The sequence below is a fragment of the Haliotis rubra genome, unplaced genomic scaffold (genome assembly GCF_003918875.1).
Source record: "Haliotis rubra isolate DU_JTF1 unplaced genomic scaffold, ASM391887v1 Scf409, whole genome shotgun sequence".
Lineage (NCBI taxonomy): Eukaryota > Metazoa > Mollusca > Gastropoda > Lepetellida > Haliotidae > Haliotis > Haliotis rubra.
The window spans coordinates 211,126-227,596 of NW_025767090.1; the positions used below are offsets into that span (position 1 = coordinate 211,126).

The following is a 16,471-nucleotide window of genomic DNA, read 5'->3' on the forward strand; positions in this document are numbered from 1 at the left end:
GGACAAAAGGGGGGTGCGCACCCCTGCACCCCCCCTCTGGATCCGCCTATGGTAATCATTCAGTTATTACATAAGGGCCACATACAGAATATGCTTCACAAATTCCAATTATGCCAAAATGACATTCTTCTAGCTTGATTTACAAATAACAGGATAAAGTATGCATGACAACCTTCACCAGATAACATGATGCAATACTCATGGAAGAAACCTACAGAGAAAATATAAACAAGCCTAGTCTTTAAAAGAACAAGGAGCATAGATAACATAACGTGATTCAAAGCTCACCCCAAAACACATTTACTGAAGGTATACACAGGTAATAAAATAGTAAGGAAATTTCACATGGTAAGATTGGCATTGTATGAATGAAGCTTGTTAGCAAACTGAGAGATAACAGCCATTAATCAATACTGTACAAGTAAATAGAGGATACTAAACGACCTTACGTGTAATACCATTTTTATTACACGAGTTAATGATTTGGTATCAAACGAGCGAAACACCATTAATCTATAGTATTTCAGTTATAGCATGCTCTACACTGGAGGAATACCCAAAGTGGTCAGACTGAACACTTTATTGACAACCCAGAGCACAGGTATGGTGCTCAGACGCCAAGTATCAGAATCAGGTGAATTTTGAATTTGAACCCATTACCAAAAGAAACTGATGTATATACAGGAAGCCCCCTCACAGTGAATTATGCGACCTTGATGACCAGAGGCAAATGATAACTTGGAAAGCTGGTTTGAACTAACGTGAACATTCAAAAAAATTCATTGCCATTTTAGGAAAGCTTTGGTATAAAAGAGGTGACATTGTCAATACTTTAATCTTCTCAAAGAACCTCGACAATATTTTACTGCAGCTTCCGCCTGGTTGTGAAGAGACGCTGAGGTATAAGCGTGAACAAAGTTCCGGAAGGGCTAAAAATGTCTTGGCACAACATATGGGCGATATTTGACTGATGTCCCTGTCAGTATTACCACTAAAATGTGCTTTGTGAAACTGCAGTAAGTGGTGAAAATATCAACAGCATCAGTAATCGCTGCCTGAAGGTACTTTTTTTGGTTTATTCTGAAATTTGGTCCCACAATATGAGGTTGTTTCCTAATAATCACCCAAACAAATGCATACAAATGCATTGATGGTCAACACCTGAGTTTCAATCCAATCCATAAACAGAATAAAACAAAGAAATACATAGTCCTTTCCAAAAACTGTTAAATGTTATTGCTTTCAAAACTGCTAAAGTAACTCAATTTCAGCAAAATTCCAAGAGAAACTTTACAAGTTTCAAAATTTCAAATTGTTAGTACCTGCCTAAGTTGAAGGCAAAGTAAGGCTTCAAATAAAACTACCGAATATTCTCGAGTATACTGCACACATACATGTAGACATATTTATGTCCCATGTGTGGAATCGAACCTGGGTCTTCAGCGTGTTGAACTAACGCCTTACCACAAGGCTACCCCACCGCCCTGCCATAATGATCACATCATGGCCATCAATAACAGACTGCACTTGAGTCAGGCTAGAACCCAGGACTTAAACTTCATGAGCAAACACACTGACCACGAAGCCACCAGCCACACTTCCAGTCTGTTGGAGTAATTATTAAGGAAACAAGCTTGAAGTATAGACCATGTGTGACAAACTGAAAGACATTGAATTCTGCCAGGGAAGAAGGTACCGGTATATAAAAGGTATACATTCCAATAAACAGAACTGTTACTGTAATTTCAGGTCAGATTTTATATATGCTTTTAGTTGATTTTAAAATTTGGGTTAACGTATATTCCTGTCAAAAAAGTCATTAGGAGATTGTTAGAAAGTGGAAGAAAATGGAAAAACACAAACAAAAAAAAACAGTTTAGGTTTCTTGTTGTTCCACATATTCTGTTTATGAATTTTACTTTTTAATATACTAGATGCACAATTCTTTACTGGTACATATGTAAGTTTTCAATCTGCAACATAATAAAGTTTAAAATATTACTATCCTCACTTTTTGAAGGATTGAACACCAAAATGCTCATCTGTCAGAGACACTCACTATCCAAAACCAATCTCATATTTTCCTGGATGAAACGAAATTGTCAAACTTTCATTAGGGATTGAAAAATATATACAACATCTTCTTCTGGTTTGAGACAAAAGATATATTTCAGACACCATATTAGCCACTCAGTGGGTGATGACTTGAGACAGGTGACCATTCTCACCAAACCAAAAACGTTTTGCTTTAGAAACAGTAACACAATCCTGTGTTTGAGATTTGTAAAAAACAGCCAGTTCCATATAAAAAGGGGCATCAAATCTATAGTGAGAATACCCTAAATTTTTAATCAATGTATGTTTATCTACCAATGCTACAGTGATAATACCCTGAACTCATTCTCATAGATGTGTGGGAAATAATATCAAAATCTCTCCTTTTTAATCAACAACCAATCAAATGATTCCTGAAATGTGATCCATGCATTTATATATCCTTATATGGAGTTCTGAGCAATGTGAAATCTGATTGGAGCTTTTCTTAGCATAATTCAGATGAGACATAATATAACACTATGTTAGCCAATAGGTTCAGGGTATTTATAACACACCTAAATGAACATCATTTCTATGTAACAAGTCCTTCCAATGTATATTCCAATAAATATTGTAACAACTCTTCAAACAATATTACCAGTAATACAAGAACAAATAGTACATGAAAACTTAGAAACATAAACATGAATGGAGATTTCTACATCAGACAACCTAAAATAAAATAAAGACAGTACTTCTGATATTAAAATCATGATCTGTGTGATTGACATAAACATTCTTCAGTCCATAACTTTAACTTTTGGTACATATATACTGGGAGAAACAAATAAAGGAACACAGGAAAATTCAAGCATTCCTTTAATATTTTCCACTTTTCATCACCAGCTTTGAATAACGCTGTGGGAGGAAATCTGAGAATAAATACAGGAACACTGCTATGAAGTGGTGTTCCCTTATTTGTTTCCCTCAGTATAGTTTTGGCTTCTCTACACGTTAACAGGTAAAGGTGGTACACACTGTTTTCATCCAACTAAATGCTGACGATAACTTTTCTCAGAAATTTACATTTCAGGGACACTGACCCTTGCCATAAAATAAATGTATTTTATACATCTTTCTGAAAACAATCAAATGACTAGCTTTTACAGTACCCAATACTTTCTGCATGAAAACTGGGAAGTCATGAATTTCAAAGTAGTGTTGTATGATTGAATAATACCAATAACCATGGCAACGCCAATACAACAAAGATGATAATGATACCATGTTTTTGTTTTTCATATTCTATTTTTAGATAAATCAACCAAATATTTTCAAACATGTGAGCCAAAAAACATGTTGAAGACAACCATTTTACCTCGTGGCATGTCTAATTCCATTTAAAAAAAAAAAAAAAAATTAAGCTAAGTCACTTTTAACTTTGCATTGAAACAAATCTTTCTTTAAGTTTTTGGTATATTTCACCAGACTGTCACTTACATTTCTTTTTCTAATTTTAATCTTCTAATCAAGTGATCAGAAAAACACGACATTTTCCCTCTTGCTGATCAATCAAAGCTATCAGGAAGTTCAGTTCTGCTACATCAGCTTGGTTAATTTCAGAACATCACTCTAAGAGTTGACCCGATGGTCACTGTCACAGGCAGTTATAGACTCAACAATTAATATTCATGGAACAACTGTATGAACAAGATGTTTCATGCGGAACCGAACGTTTCCTGTGAGGCGTAGACGACATAAAGGAAGCCATCCTGATCTTTCTCTCGCTGGTACACCTCAGAGATGGGAGTGGTGTTGCTGACCATGCTGCGGTCGTTGACGAGGAGGTAAAACGCCTGACTGGGATGCAGCTGTAGACGCCGTCTAAAGAAGGAAAGTGAACAAGGGATTATGATTAGTCCAGTCTTCTGGGACTAAGTGAAAGCAAGTTAGCAACTATTACATCACATCAGCCCGTAAATAACTCAATTATATCATATCATTTGATATGTCATATTATATCATTGGGGCAGTGGGGTAGCCTGGTGGTTAAAGCATTTGCTTGTCATGCCGTAGACTTCGTGTTTGATTCCCCACATGGGAACAGTGTGTGAAGCCCATTCCCCTGCCATGATATTGCTGGATTATTGACAGAGGGGCGTAAAACTGAACTCACTCACTATCATATGAAATAGATTTCTATCATATTGACTGGCCAAAGAGCTGTCACATGTAATTTTCCAAAAATATATACATTGTATTGACTCTACGTCATGTCTGCTCATACTTAATATGTTTCGTAGACTTCATCTTCAGTCAATACTGCATTTCTCATGTCCATGAGAATATTTTTTTTACAATCAGCCAATATACAAAAGTGTAGTCCCATGTCAAAGGGAGATGACTCCCATTTGCTATAATTCTTATGTGTGGTATTATAGTTCATATTGTCAATTATCCAAGGCACAATGTCACACCACACTTCTCTAAAAATACATAATGCATTTTTCTCAATAATACTAACTATCAGCTCTCTGGGAAGCTATCATATAATTTATTCCTAACAAAATTATGTATTTAGATCAAACTATTAGATTAAAAAGTTCGAATGAATTCATGCAACGTTGCATTAAATCGACTCTTGTGCCCTCTACCAACCAACCATTATTTCAAGTGAATCCCATAGCGTTATGTCCCTTGGAGCGCTCTTTACGAATGTCCTACGCACAACTTCTGATTGTAACCAGTTCGGCAAACACCAACAAAATAGCGTGCAACAGTTTTCAATGTACGGATTAACTGTTTACATGCCAAGTGTTATATGGCAAGTGTTATCTGTTTGGAAGCTGTTGATCTCGAAGTTTCAATTATCGATTTCAGGCAAGTTGCAAGGGATAATAAGTCTTTTATTGCATCAATAGGAAGCTAATGTGGGTGCATATGCCTCCAATGTATAAAGCATAGGTCAAAATATTGTCGAAAATGTGTGACATTTTGCCATTAAACAGAATATGGATATGATTATATGTTGTTTTGCTGTGTTATTATACTGACTGACTGAGTTTGGTTTTACGCCGCTTTAAGCAATATTCCAGCAACATCATGGCGGGGACACCAGAAATGGGCTTCACACATTGTACCCAAGTGGGGATTCGAATCCGGGTCTTCGGCGTGACGAGCCAACGCTTTAACCACTAGGCTACCCCACCGCCCCTGTGTTATTATAGGATACTTATATATAGCGCATATATCTACGCATCTAGTGAGGTGAGGTGAAATTGGGTTTATCGTCGTGCTTGAGAATATTTGGCTCATATGACGACGTGCATGCGTGTGAATGTGCGGCTGCTTGTACTAGCCCAGAGTGAAGCTGGTTTTATAGTGCTAGCCCACTGAGATACCATGCCGCAGTGAAGCATGAATACCCCACTCAGACACATTATACTGACTCCGAGCCGACCAGTCCTTGTTGTACCCATTAATGCCGAGCGCCAGGCAGGGACCAACAAGTACCATATTTTAACGTCTTTTGGTATGACGCGGTCGGGGATGGAACCCGCGACCTTCCTGCTCTCCGGGCGGACGCTCTAACCACTACACCATGGAGGCGGTTCTACGCAACTAGTACATGCTCAAGGCACTGGTATTTCACCCTGATGATTGGATGTCACTCTCAATGGCACACCGTATTTTCAATCTCAACTCCCTGGGGATCATACAAGTTACAACTCTAGCAGCCACTGGGCACCCCAGGTTAATGTTGCTTTCCCATCCTTACGAGTGAATCCTTGACAACAGCATTACAATAATGCTTTAATCAAGTTTTCCTTTGAAAGTGACACAAAAGTTTCATTCCACTAACAGGGAAAGAACCAAATATGTTTCATTCATCAACAACACATTTGGGGCCAAACGTTTTTCCACAGTCACTTCTAGCAATATTCTACCAAATGATCAGGAAAATGACTTTAAATAGCAAAAATGGACCAAGCCAGCCAGTGATTGACAGCACAACTAAAAATATAACCTGTCCAGGAAATTGAATTTGGGCCTTTGTCATGACGAGCAAATGCATTAACAAATAGGCTACACTACTGCTGCTAGAACAGACGAAGAATATTAGAGCTAAACAAACCTGATAATTTTGACCAGCTCACTCATGTTCACATTGTCTGGGACGAGGAACTTGGTCTTGTCCAGCATCGGCAGGTTCTTCTCATTCTTGTAGCGCTCGATGATCACCTGAACATTATCACAATAGCATTAACAGGGATTTAATTTGGTTATTAATAGCAACGTTCCTAGGTGAAAAAATGGAAATCCTGGGCAATGTCAAAATTTCATCACTGTACCCAACTGGGAGTGAAGTAAACTCTACATGCCCAGAGGCAGTAGTTAACCCGAGATATGGATTGTCAAAATTAGACACATTGTGTCAGCATTGGTGGTGGTCCGATTAATTGAAATAATCGAAGATTGGTCGCAGTGACTAAACGACCAAGCAATCGATCATGTTTTCTCATAATCGAACACAAACAATTCTGGAACACTTTTTGCATTAACAATATTTTTCACAAGGTTGGTTTTATCAGTTACATTTCATGAGCACTACAAGCTCGTTCCAAGTCATGATTGAATTTATTTTAAAAACCCCAAGAAAGTTATGTTCCTAAAACATTAGTCATCCTTTCAAGATGGGAAATTTGCCCCCAAAAAACAACCAAAGAACTTCATGTTTTTCTTTATGTTTTTATGCATTAACAAAAATAACCAAGAAAAATTCATAAATGAAGCTAACCAATTTTTTTCGATGATTGATCGGTTGTAACGAAGCAATCATCAATTTTGAGATTTTAACCAATTCCCAACACTAGTCAGCATTGGTGCATATTTTTTAGCTGCCAGTCCTATGTATCTTGCAGGATCCACCCAACCCCGGTACCTGAGTTACCATGTGAGAAGCATTTTACAAAGGCCAAATAAAAAGAGTGTTGCGGTTCCGATTACACCTCTTTAAAATTTAGGGTAGGTAGGTTGGAATTTTTTTTTTTACATATTTTTTTAGAAGTAAAAACGAACTAATAACACATTTATCAATGTGTAATTGTTTATTCAATCAAGCTTACGGCCATCATATTGACTTTCTCTATCAGAATGACCGATATATGTTGGAGCTGAAAAAACAATGGTATCTGAAAGCTTATTTTATTCATTCCCCTGAAAGAAAATTGGGTCAGCACCAGATTTCAAGGGTCGGTCGGGTAATCGGAACCACAACATATTTTTAGGCCCAAAGTGAGCAAGAGATGCTTGTTACATTTTAATCAACCAGTCGTGAAATGTAATATGGCTTCACGGAAGAACAATTATTCCAGGTACTGGATACATTAACAGAGAAGTAGTTTCAGAATCTATTTTAATATAGAAACAGACACAATCGTCTAGTAACTGTCATTGTTATCCCTTTACCCTATATGCTACAAAAGGAAATGTTGTCATTAAATACTAAATATTTCCTTGTAATGCTGTAAATAAACAAAACACAACATTGTGTTCACACACAGAAAGTTGCCCTTCCCCATATAGGTTGTATCTACAATCAATACATCAACAATAGAGGAGATCTGATAAATTTAAATCAGACACGGTTCCAAGGCATATAACACTAGAGAGGTAAGAAATACATACAACCAAAACTAAACTAAACTCACAGAAATTGTCACAATTCACCAATATTGAAATGGTGAAATGTCAGCATTATTGTGCATGATCTGTTTTCTGTGTTAAATTAAGAAAGGATGTGTACATCTAACACATTGTTTGGAAGATCCAAAATACCCTAATTTTAAAAGATCTTAACATCTTGACTGTTCTTTTATTGGAGTATATCATGATATGAATTTGTTCAATTTCATCATCCTGTCAAGGTACATTATCAAAAGAAGTAAAAACACCTGATACTATCATAACACCATAGCTGATCTGTATTACCGTAACCATGGTAACGTATCTTGCTCCTGATATTGCTATATTGTCTGGAATAACTGTTTTTAAATACATCTTGACAAAAACTTGTCTGAAGAATAATGACAATTATTATGGATATACAACTTCTTTTATTCTGTGACATCACTTGCTTGACAATGAGATTAGAATCTATGTCGAAACGTAGCCTCCACAGAATAAAAGAAGTTGTATATCCATAATAATTGTCATTATTCTACATCAACTCAACTTCTAAAATGCCCATCGAAGAAGAAAAACTTGTCTATCCACTTTGTTGGTGAAAATAAGTAGCAAAAGTTAGCATGGATAAAATACAACACAATATACATGATGTATGGTCTGCTGTTATCCACCAGAACAAAGATAACAGAGTTATCACACTCTCCCAACAACACATTGTTAGAAAACCTTCAACAAGTGTAACATTTTATCAATGCTAACAGTGTTAACAGAGTTATCACACTCCCCTAACAACACATTGTTAAAAACCTTCAACAAGTGTAACATTTTATACATGTGGAATGAAAATGAATACATTAAACAAGGGACAATGAAGGTTGTTGCAATGTTCTTGAAACAATGTGATATAATTTCATAAGATATAGAAACAAATTTGACAACATCACAGTTACAAGACCAATGGGAATCATGTTAAACAGGTTCAACAACAATAACAGAAAAAGATTTGAGAACAACTTACTGGAATTTTATCCACATGCTGGTTTCTGATGGCTTCAACATCCTGGACTCTCTGGTCTAAAACAAATAACAACGTATAGACAAACTTTTACAGAACCGTAACCTAAATTCGTGGATAACCTTGACTTGTGGATCCCAGTAATTACCATGCTACCTCGTAAATTAAGTTTCTTATGACGTCACAAAGTTGTACTTTTGATGTACACACGCTGCCACGCCTCGCTGACCAAAATGTTCCGAATCTCTGCATTACATGTAAGTACACAAAAGCTTATTGTCCAGCACTGAGATAAATAGCCCAAGATCACTAATACCAAATTTTATTCTTACAAAATGTCAAGTAAAAGTGATACTGTTAGCACCAACCCTCTCACATCTCCTAGTCTGCTTTCCTATGTATCAATCCTTACTGCAATGGACTGTCGTACATAGTGATATATAGTAACCGACTACGTAATCCACGAAACAAGGTGACGTAACATTTTGTGTGGTCATGAATGGGTGATGATTGCAAATGGCTTCCGTAAACAACGTTTCATTCACGAGTGGAATTTTATTAGACATTTTCAATTTGCTGAATAAAATAATTAGTGAGTATTCAAAATAAAATTGTGCATCTAAAATAAGATTTTTGTCGCACTTCCCTTATAGTTATATCCACGAATCAAGATTATGCGAGTGTAGGTGATTTATCATTATTTGAGGTATGGCAATAACGTAGGGCCACAATATGATACACACACAAATGTGATACGAGTCATGTTCCAATATAGAGTGCTTGTATTTCGTGAGTGCATATTCTTTCCCTTTTTGCAGGTGACTCACAAGTCTCAGTTTTAAATTTAGGGAGTGAAGATAGGATATTGTAAGGGCAGAAACCAAACAACTAGGGGACTGCTGATTTTAAAAGCCAGCTGTGACATACTAGAAAATTATAAATTCTGCATAAGCTGGTTCTTGAACAGCTTCTATTACCATAAACATGTTTTTACGCCTAAATGACATTATTCATCTACGTTATTTTCCACGTTCCACACGATTGATTGGGAAAGAATTCGGTTTGTAAATTGTATCCCCTTACCTCCTTCCCAAAATATATAGGACACTGCATAAAACATGTAAATAAAGAGCCATATTGGACAAGATAAATGAAGATAGATGACATGGTGCCCCTTCCTAACAGTACGGCATTCTGAACAAAACTTTCGGAAGAGGACACAGGCGGAAGTCTATCTCTGGAGTGTTTTCTACTCAAAACACCAGAGGTCAAAGATGTTCGTGCGAGTAGACTGGGTTTTCCCCTCGCGACTTCCACCATTGCGTGTCATGTGATACGTAAATATTGCTTAATTGATCACATTATTTTACAGACATTAAGACGCTTCCAACCAAACTACACTTTACTACAGTATGTTAGTAATTGAGGACAATCGTGTTCGACGATGACAGTCATGACATCTAGCCCCGATCTAGACAATCAACAATCATGGTGACATCATTTGTAATACTTATTTTGACAGCCACTTTTGTTGGCATTTCCAGTCACAGTTTCACAATCAGATAAAGATACGGTACATATTAACAAACAGACATACCATGGGTCCTTCGTTCTTTGAATGTTTTCGGTAAATGTGCCATTGTCATCAAATGATAAACACAGCTATCAACATTCACTCTCTTCTTTCACTATGTCCGAAACCGGATGTTTATGTCACTGGCTTCGGAAAATTCCACTCGATAATTTCCGTAACGCCTCGGAATTTTACGCATAATAACATTCGTGACCAACTCGTGATATTCGTCACCACTCGCCCCTTTCCGTGACCAACTCGTGTTATTCCGGGACAAGTCGAATAGCGATCTTCTTGGAGGTTACGGAAAATGGCGAGTGGTGACGAATGGGAAAGGGGCGAGTGGTGACGAATGATAATAACGAAGGCCATTCGGGCACTTGCCGAATGACTTTTAATGTTTCGGATAGATATAAGCTTTCGCGGAATTGGTCGTGACTAATTCGTGCTATTCCGGCAGTAGAAATCTGGCAGGCGACGAGGCATCCTGGTTCACCTTGGTTGTGAACATTGATTACCTCCCCTTGACTGCAGACCTGAATAGCTTGCGTTTGTTGGCTTCGACATATGCTAGGCATCAAATCAGTGAAGTCGCGATGTGTTTCCACAGTTATTTTACAGGTTGCAGTGGTATACATTGCTCGACTGACAAACAAATAACAAATAGTTAATTTGATTTGATTTATCTCGACTCTCGCCAGTCAACCCAGTCGCTGACATTACGAGCACCGATGTAGGCAATGGAGGATACGATGGCATCAGTCTAGTCACCGAACCAACAAATTCATTTAGTCAATTCCTATGACCATGACATTTCAGAGAGAACGTATTCTAGCCTTAAATCGTACACAGTCGATTGTGTAAACTACGCTTAGCCTCTGGATATATATCATTTTGAAAGAAACAAACAATACCTTTTAAAGTGAAATAGGAACCCCATGGAGAAAGGGGATCCCTGAACCTGAGGAAATCTAGACTTGCTTCCTTTAGGGCGTAATGGGTAGAGAAAACGCTGCAGTTAAGGGACTGTGAGATTGACTATCGATGGTGCTGTGTGCGTTTGTTTCAAAGCCCGTGTTCGATTCTCCTCATGGGTACAATGTGTGAAGCCCATTTCTGGTGTCCCCCGTCGTGATATTGCTGGAATATTGCTTAAAGCGGCGTAAAACCGTATTCGCTCATAGTGCAATGGGTAAGAAACTCTTGAGTGTCAGTTGGACACATGTTGTTGACTGCATAACAATTTCATCACAAAACAAGATCCCTCAGTGGAGGGACAACTGCTCTGGGTGTAGGGTGACTGGATATCACGGCCATGCCGGATGACAAACCGCCACTATGCAGAAATGGACTTTACACATTGTACCAATGTGGGGAATCGAACCCTGGTGTTCCGCGTGAAGAGCGAAGGCTTTAACCACTTGGCTTCCCCCACCGCCCCCGGTCATATATGATAAGGAAAAAGCACGGATTAACGTTACATGTAATATTGGGGATATGGAATGTTACATAAAGACCGATATGAATTCGTGGACTCTGGGTGAGACTGAGGTGTTTACTCCCTCTCATTTCTATGGATGGTTGTAGAAGCACACGTTAATAACAGTAGGTCTTTATTCATTCATTCATTCATTCAGCCTCATCAATACAAGTTTAGACATTAATTGTAACGAGTCACTTATATTTCCACCAGTAAGCTTATCTGCATGTTTTCTTTTCACCCGTGAAGATCCCGGTTAGAATTTATCTCCAGCAACCCATACTTGCATTAAGAGGCGACTAACGGGATCGGATGGTCAGGCTCGCTGACTTGGTTGACAAATGTCATTGTATCCCAATTGCGTAGATTGATGATCATGCTGTTGGTCACTGGATTGTCTGGCCCAGACTCGATTATTTACAGACCGCCGTCATATAGCTGGAATATTGCTGAGTGCGGCATTAAACAACAAACAGACAAACTAAACAAACTATACTAAGCTGAACTAGGGAATATGTGTAGGTACAGAAAGCTTCGTCTCCCACCGCCTGACGATAACATAAACTGCCGGCCCCCCCCAAAAAAAGGTTTCCAGCTGTAATTTGGATTTGATAAAAAAACACACACTGCAAACGTTATCAAAACTCGTTTTACTAGGTTTTCGACAGTCATCGAAAGCCTGTGAACTTACAAAGGCGGATCCAGAGGGGGTGTGCCCCTTTGTGTGCAAGTGTGTGTTTGTCCTGAAAGTGCAGGGGTATTAAATGACCATTGAAACTCACGTGAAAATGAAGTGTGCACCTCCGAACCCCCTTTCTCAAAAAGCTGTATCACTACCATGACATATCTTCGTATGATGAAAATATGTGTGCATGCCACTGCATATCCTTCGGTATATCCTTTTTTGTATCGTTTTACTTACCATTTCAAATCTTGCATACACGGGTATATATCCTGTAACACCCATTCCCCGATGAGGGAACTGGGGTCGAAAGTTACAGAATTGATTCGCTGGGGAAAGATAATCCATAATTTCTCGTAACCCGTATGTAAGTATATATAGAAAATCTCACCCAAGTGTCTTCTGATAAAGAATATATCAACACTCGTCGATAAAAGTTCTATTCTTCATAAAATAAATCACTCTTCATTAGTTTTCAATGAAAAATGTACATCTCTGAACACGGTATTGCCATTAGACTTGCAGTGCAGCATCAAGTTTATGACATCATCGCATTGTGATGTCATCAGGTTTTTGACGTTATAGCATTATGAGTCATGTAATTGATGACGTCAGGGCATTGTACAAAATCTATTACTCGGTCGATATTGTTTTACTCAGGTCAATAAAAACCGATATCGACCTCTACAAGAGTCTATAATTGTATACTAGAGGTCAAAACGATATCTCCTTGGACATATTCTTTTGATGTCAAATCTTCAAGTTTTAAAATATTTCCAGTGGAACACAGTTTTGGATGAGAAATAGAGGATACTAAACGACCTTCCGTGTAATACCATATTTATTAAACGAGTTAATGATTTGGTAATGATTTATTAAACATTGATATCTTCAACGGGTGAGTAATAAATACCCGTACACATATTATATATATGTGCACGTGTGTGTGCTTGTGTGTGTATGTGTGCGTGCGTGCGTGTGCGTGTACTTGTTATATTATGTCCGTAAGGATTCGAACCCAGACTCTCCGAGTCCGACACCTAATCACCAGCCCATATCTTGTAGACCCATTATACTCTGTTAGTAGCTTATGTGTAGTTATCTGAATGTGGATCCGATAAACTCCACATAACCATGTAGTTGATGATATCTGATGATATCATGTTTATATATATTTATCTACAAGCAAGGATACATTTGTGTGGCACGGTTTGGGTTTACAAGTTAACATATACACATGTAACATATGTGCTTTAGTTTCATGCAATTGTGATTTTAATAGCTTCGTAATACCCAATCACGTATGAACCGTTCATGTGCAGAAATGTATGGATATGCAGAGACCTGGGAAATAGGTGTATACTTAGAAACAAGAACAAAAGGGTACGTGCATCTGCTCAACACTACTACCGGCATCTACGTTGAGCCGTACTTTACACGTATGTTTCAAATCGTTTAGTTATGGTGTACCTACTGACATATGCGGAGGGGGAAATAGCGAAATATTAATAGAAGACATAGTTTCGATTAAATCTATTAAATAGACGTATATCTTGGAGACAATTGTGCTATAACAGCTGTTATTAGTGGTTCAAAATTATTCTATCGTTTTATGAAGGGGTCGTTGTCGGCACAGGTACTACAGATACGTACCCCAGGTACGTTTTTGTATACAGATATGTACCCTAAACAAAGTCAAAATACAGAAACGTACCCGGTACCCTAAAAGTCGGACGAGTCCATATTCCGCAGTCCAAACCCGAAACCGTATGTAGTTGTTCCTGTTCAACTGATTGCGAGTGGTATTCATATGCATCGCGAAATATCCGTTACTGTGTATTCTCATTACTTCCATAACGCAATCAAATGTATCTAATACAACAACATGACAGTTCCGATCAAGAATGGGAATGGAATCGTCCTAGGGTACGTTTCTGTATTCTCATTATGGCCAGGGTACGTATGGCCAGAAACGTACCTGCGGTACATATATTTAGTACCCGTGCCGACAACGACCCCTTCAGCGAAATTTGTACATTTGAACAGACACCGAACTATGGTGTCTGATTTAAAATATAAAAAATTGTTTATTTCACAAGTCAAAGGTTTTTAAAAGATTGTCCACCATGGGTATCAGTATCATGTAGAAATCCTTTGAAGAAATCAGAGTAAGTGCGGCCTTGACTAAACAAAAGCTATGAAATGCAAACCACGGGCTGATAACAGTGCCCCCGGGGCAATACTACTTGCTACTTTTGTGCAGCTTTGTTTTACCGCCAATTTACACGTTGAAGATTACAGCCAATCCACTTCAGAGATTTAGTCACGTGACTATATTTGCTCCATCGTTCAACATGGAGGTCACGCAGTCTTTGGGAGGGTGAACGTGACCAAAAAAATCGACAGACTACGAAGCGTTATGCCCAGGAAGAGTAAAAGTCAAGGTAGGGTTAGAAGAGAGAATTTTTTTTCTGTCTTGTGAACCTGACCCGTAGATCTCTGTTGATTATTTAAATACAGTGGTGTTAACATGCGCGGAAGCGCGCTCTATATACAGCTCAAAGGCTAGCGTGCTTCAAGTATGTTGTTCTCAGCGCTGTTCGCACGTGTGGGGTGATATATACAAAATACCACACACCAATGGCGTCTGTTTGATAAATAATATTATACCCCATGTTTGGCTGCAGGAGATCGATTGTCTGCTTCCATATTGGTGTGTGCACCGATCGTTTCCTAGTTTTGCACCAGTACTGTTTGCGTGTTAATTACAGCAATTTAAAGATATTCCGGTCTGTCAACAGGATACCAGGTGAACGGACGTGGTAGCTAAAATAACTCTGTGGAAAACAGCGTTTGTTGTCACACTGAGAACATACTCAACTCCGTCACCGCTGTTATAATTAATTTGTTTGTGGGTAATCATTCAATCACACGTGTAATGTTTACATCGGCGACTTTAGAATGTGATATATTACAGTCAATACAGATGAATCAGTCATGACTCTACTTTGACTCATACACTGTGAGAAGTCCGTCACCAAAACTGATTTTATGTTATTATTTAATTTTGCAATCGTTTTTTTTATTAAATTCCATATAGTAGAGAGTTCTGGCGCAAAATGTCACGCTCACTCTTGGTAATATTGCTCATGCAGATATGAATGCGTTCATACCAGCATCTATGAATATTTTGACATTTGCAAATGTTTAGATTCACAGTGGAGGATATAAGAACAAAATCCTATCCTTTTGACATGTTATAACCAATCGTTTTGACACAGTGTTGCATCTGAAAAGCATGAGTTATGGATAACTATTGTAAATATCTTAAGGCTGACACAAACGTATATACAGGGTTGATTTTTTTCAAATGTGGATCTATACATAGAGCAGCACACCATCTTTGCTGGCAGTTTTGTCTTGGAGGTTTACAATATTGTGTTGCCGAGTTACGGTTTTTATTGGCATAGCACTCTGTCGTCGTATAATGCACTATGTTGACATTGTTGCACACGTGTGCATAACCGTACACATGCCAACTGTTTATAGGAGGATCAAGTGTTGTCTGTTATTATCACATCCTGTCACCCCTGCTCTTAAATAGAACAGTCCTAGTTATTGCTATGTAAGTACTAAGGTATGCCTGTATCTGCTTATTGGTAAACTAGTACCATACTGCTGCACACCAGACAATGAATGGTGTAGTTATAGTCTGTTTGCACTGAAAACATACCAATGAATTTCACTTAAAAAAAAAAGTAAATCAACTAAAGTGAAATTAAGATTGCGAATCCTCATAACTTTACCTTGCCAATTGAACATAAAAATCTCAGAATTTTATTCAACTTAGGATAAAAGTTGTTTAACAAATGATCATAGTTTCAAACCGTTATTATTGGTTTGTATTACAAGGGGGTATGCACATTAAATGAAACCCCAAGAACAAGAAGAGTCAGTTTCTACGGTAGTCTAAGATAACACTCATCATGCACCGCA

The 16,471-nt window shown here is 38.0% G+C and overlaps 2 protein-coding genes across 2 annotated transcripts in view; one reads left to right on the top strand and one right to left on the bottom strand.

Annotated features, from left to right (window-relative positions):
- Positions 1-3,258: 3,258 nt before the first annotated feature.
- On the bottom strand, positions 3,259-10,463 carry LOC124287940 (microtubule-associated proteins 1A/1B light chain 3B-like). The gene is made up of 4 exons (XM_046724432.1): positions 10,338-10,463; positions 8,744-8,799; positions 6,173-6,279; positions 3,259-3,921 (listed from the first exon to the last, which is right to left on the bottom strand). The coding sequence occupies exons 1-4, from the start codon at positions 10,384-10,386 to the stop codon at positions 3,756-3,758; spliced, it is 378 nt and encodes a 125-aa protein (XP_046580388.1). The 5' UTR covers positions 10,387-10,463; the 3' UTR covers positions 3,259-3,755.
- A 4,365-nt stretch (positions 10,464-14,828) lies between these two features.
- The window catches only part of LOC124287950 (trithorax group protein osa-like), a 153,800-nt gene continuing 152,157 nt past the window's right edge, over positions 14,829-16,471 (top strand). Inside the window, 1 exon segment of the mRNA XM_046724444.1 lies at positions 14,829-14,919. Coding sequence (XP_046580400.1) covers positions 14,895-14,919 — 25 coding nt within the window. The 5' untranslated portion in view covers positions 14,829-14,894.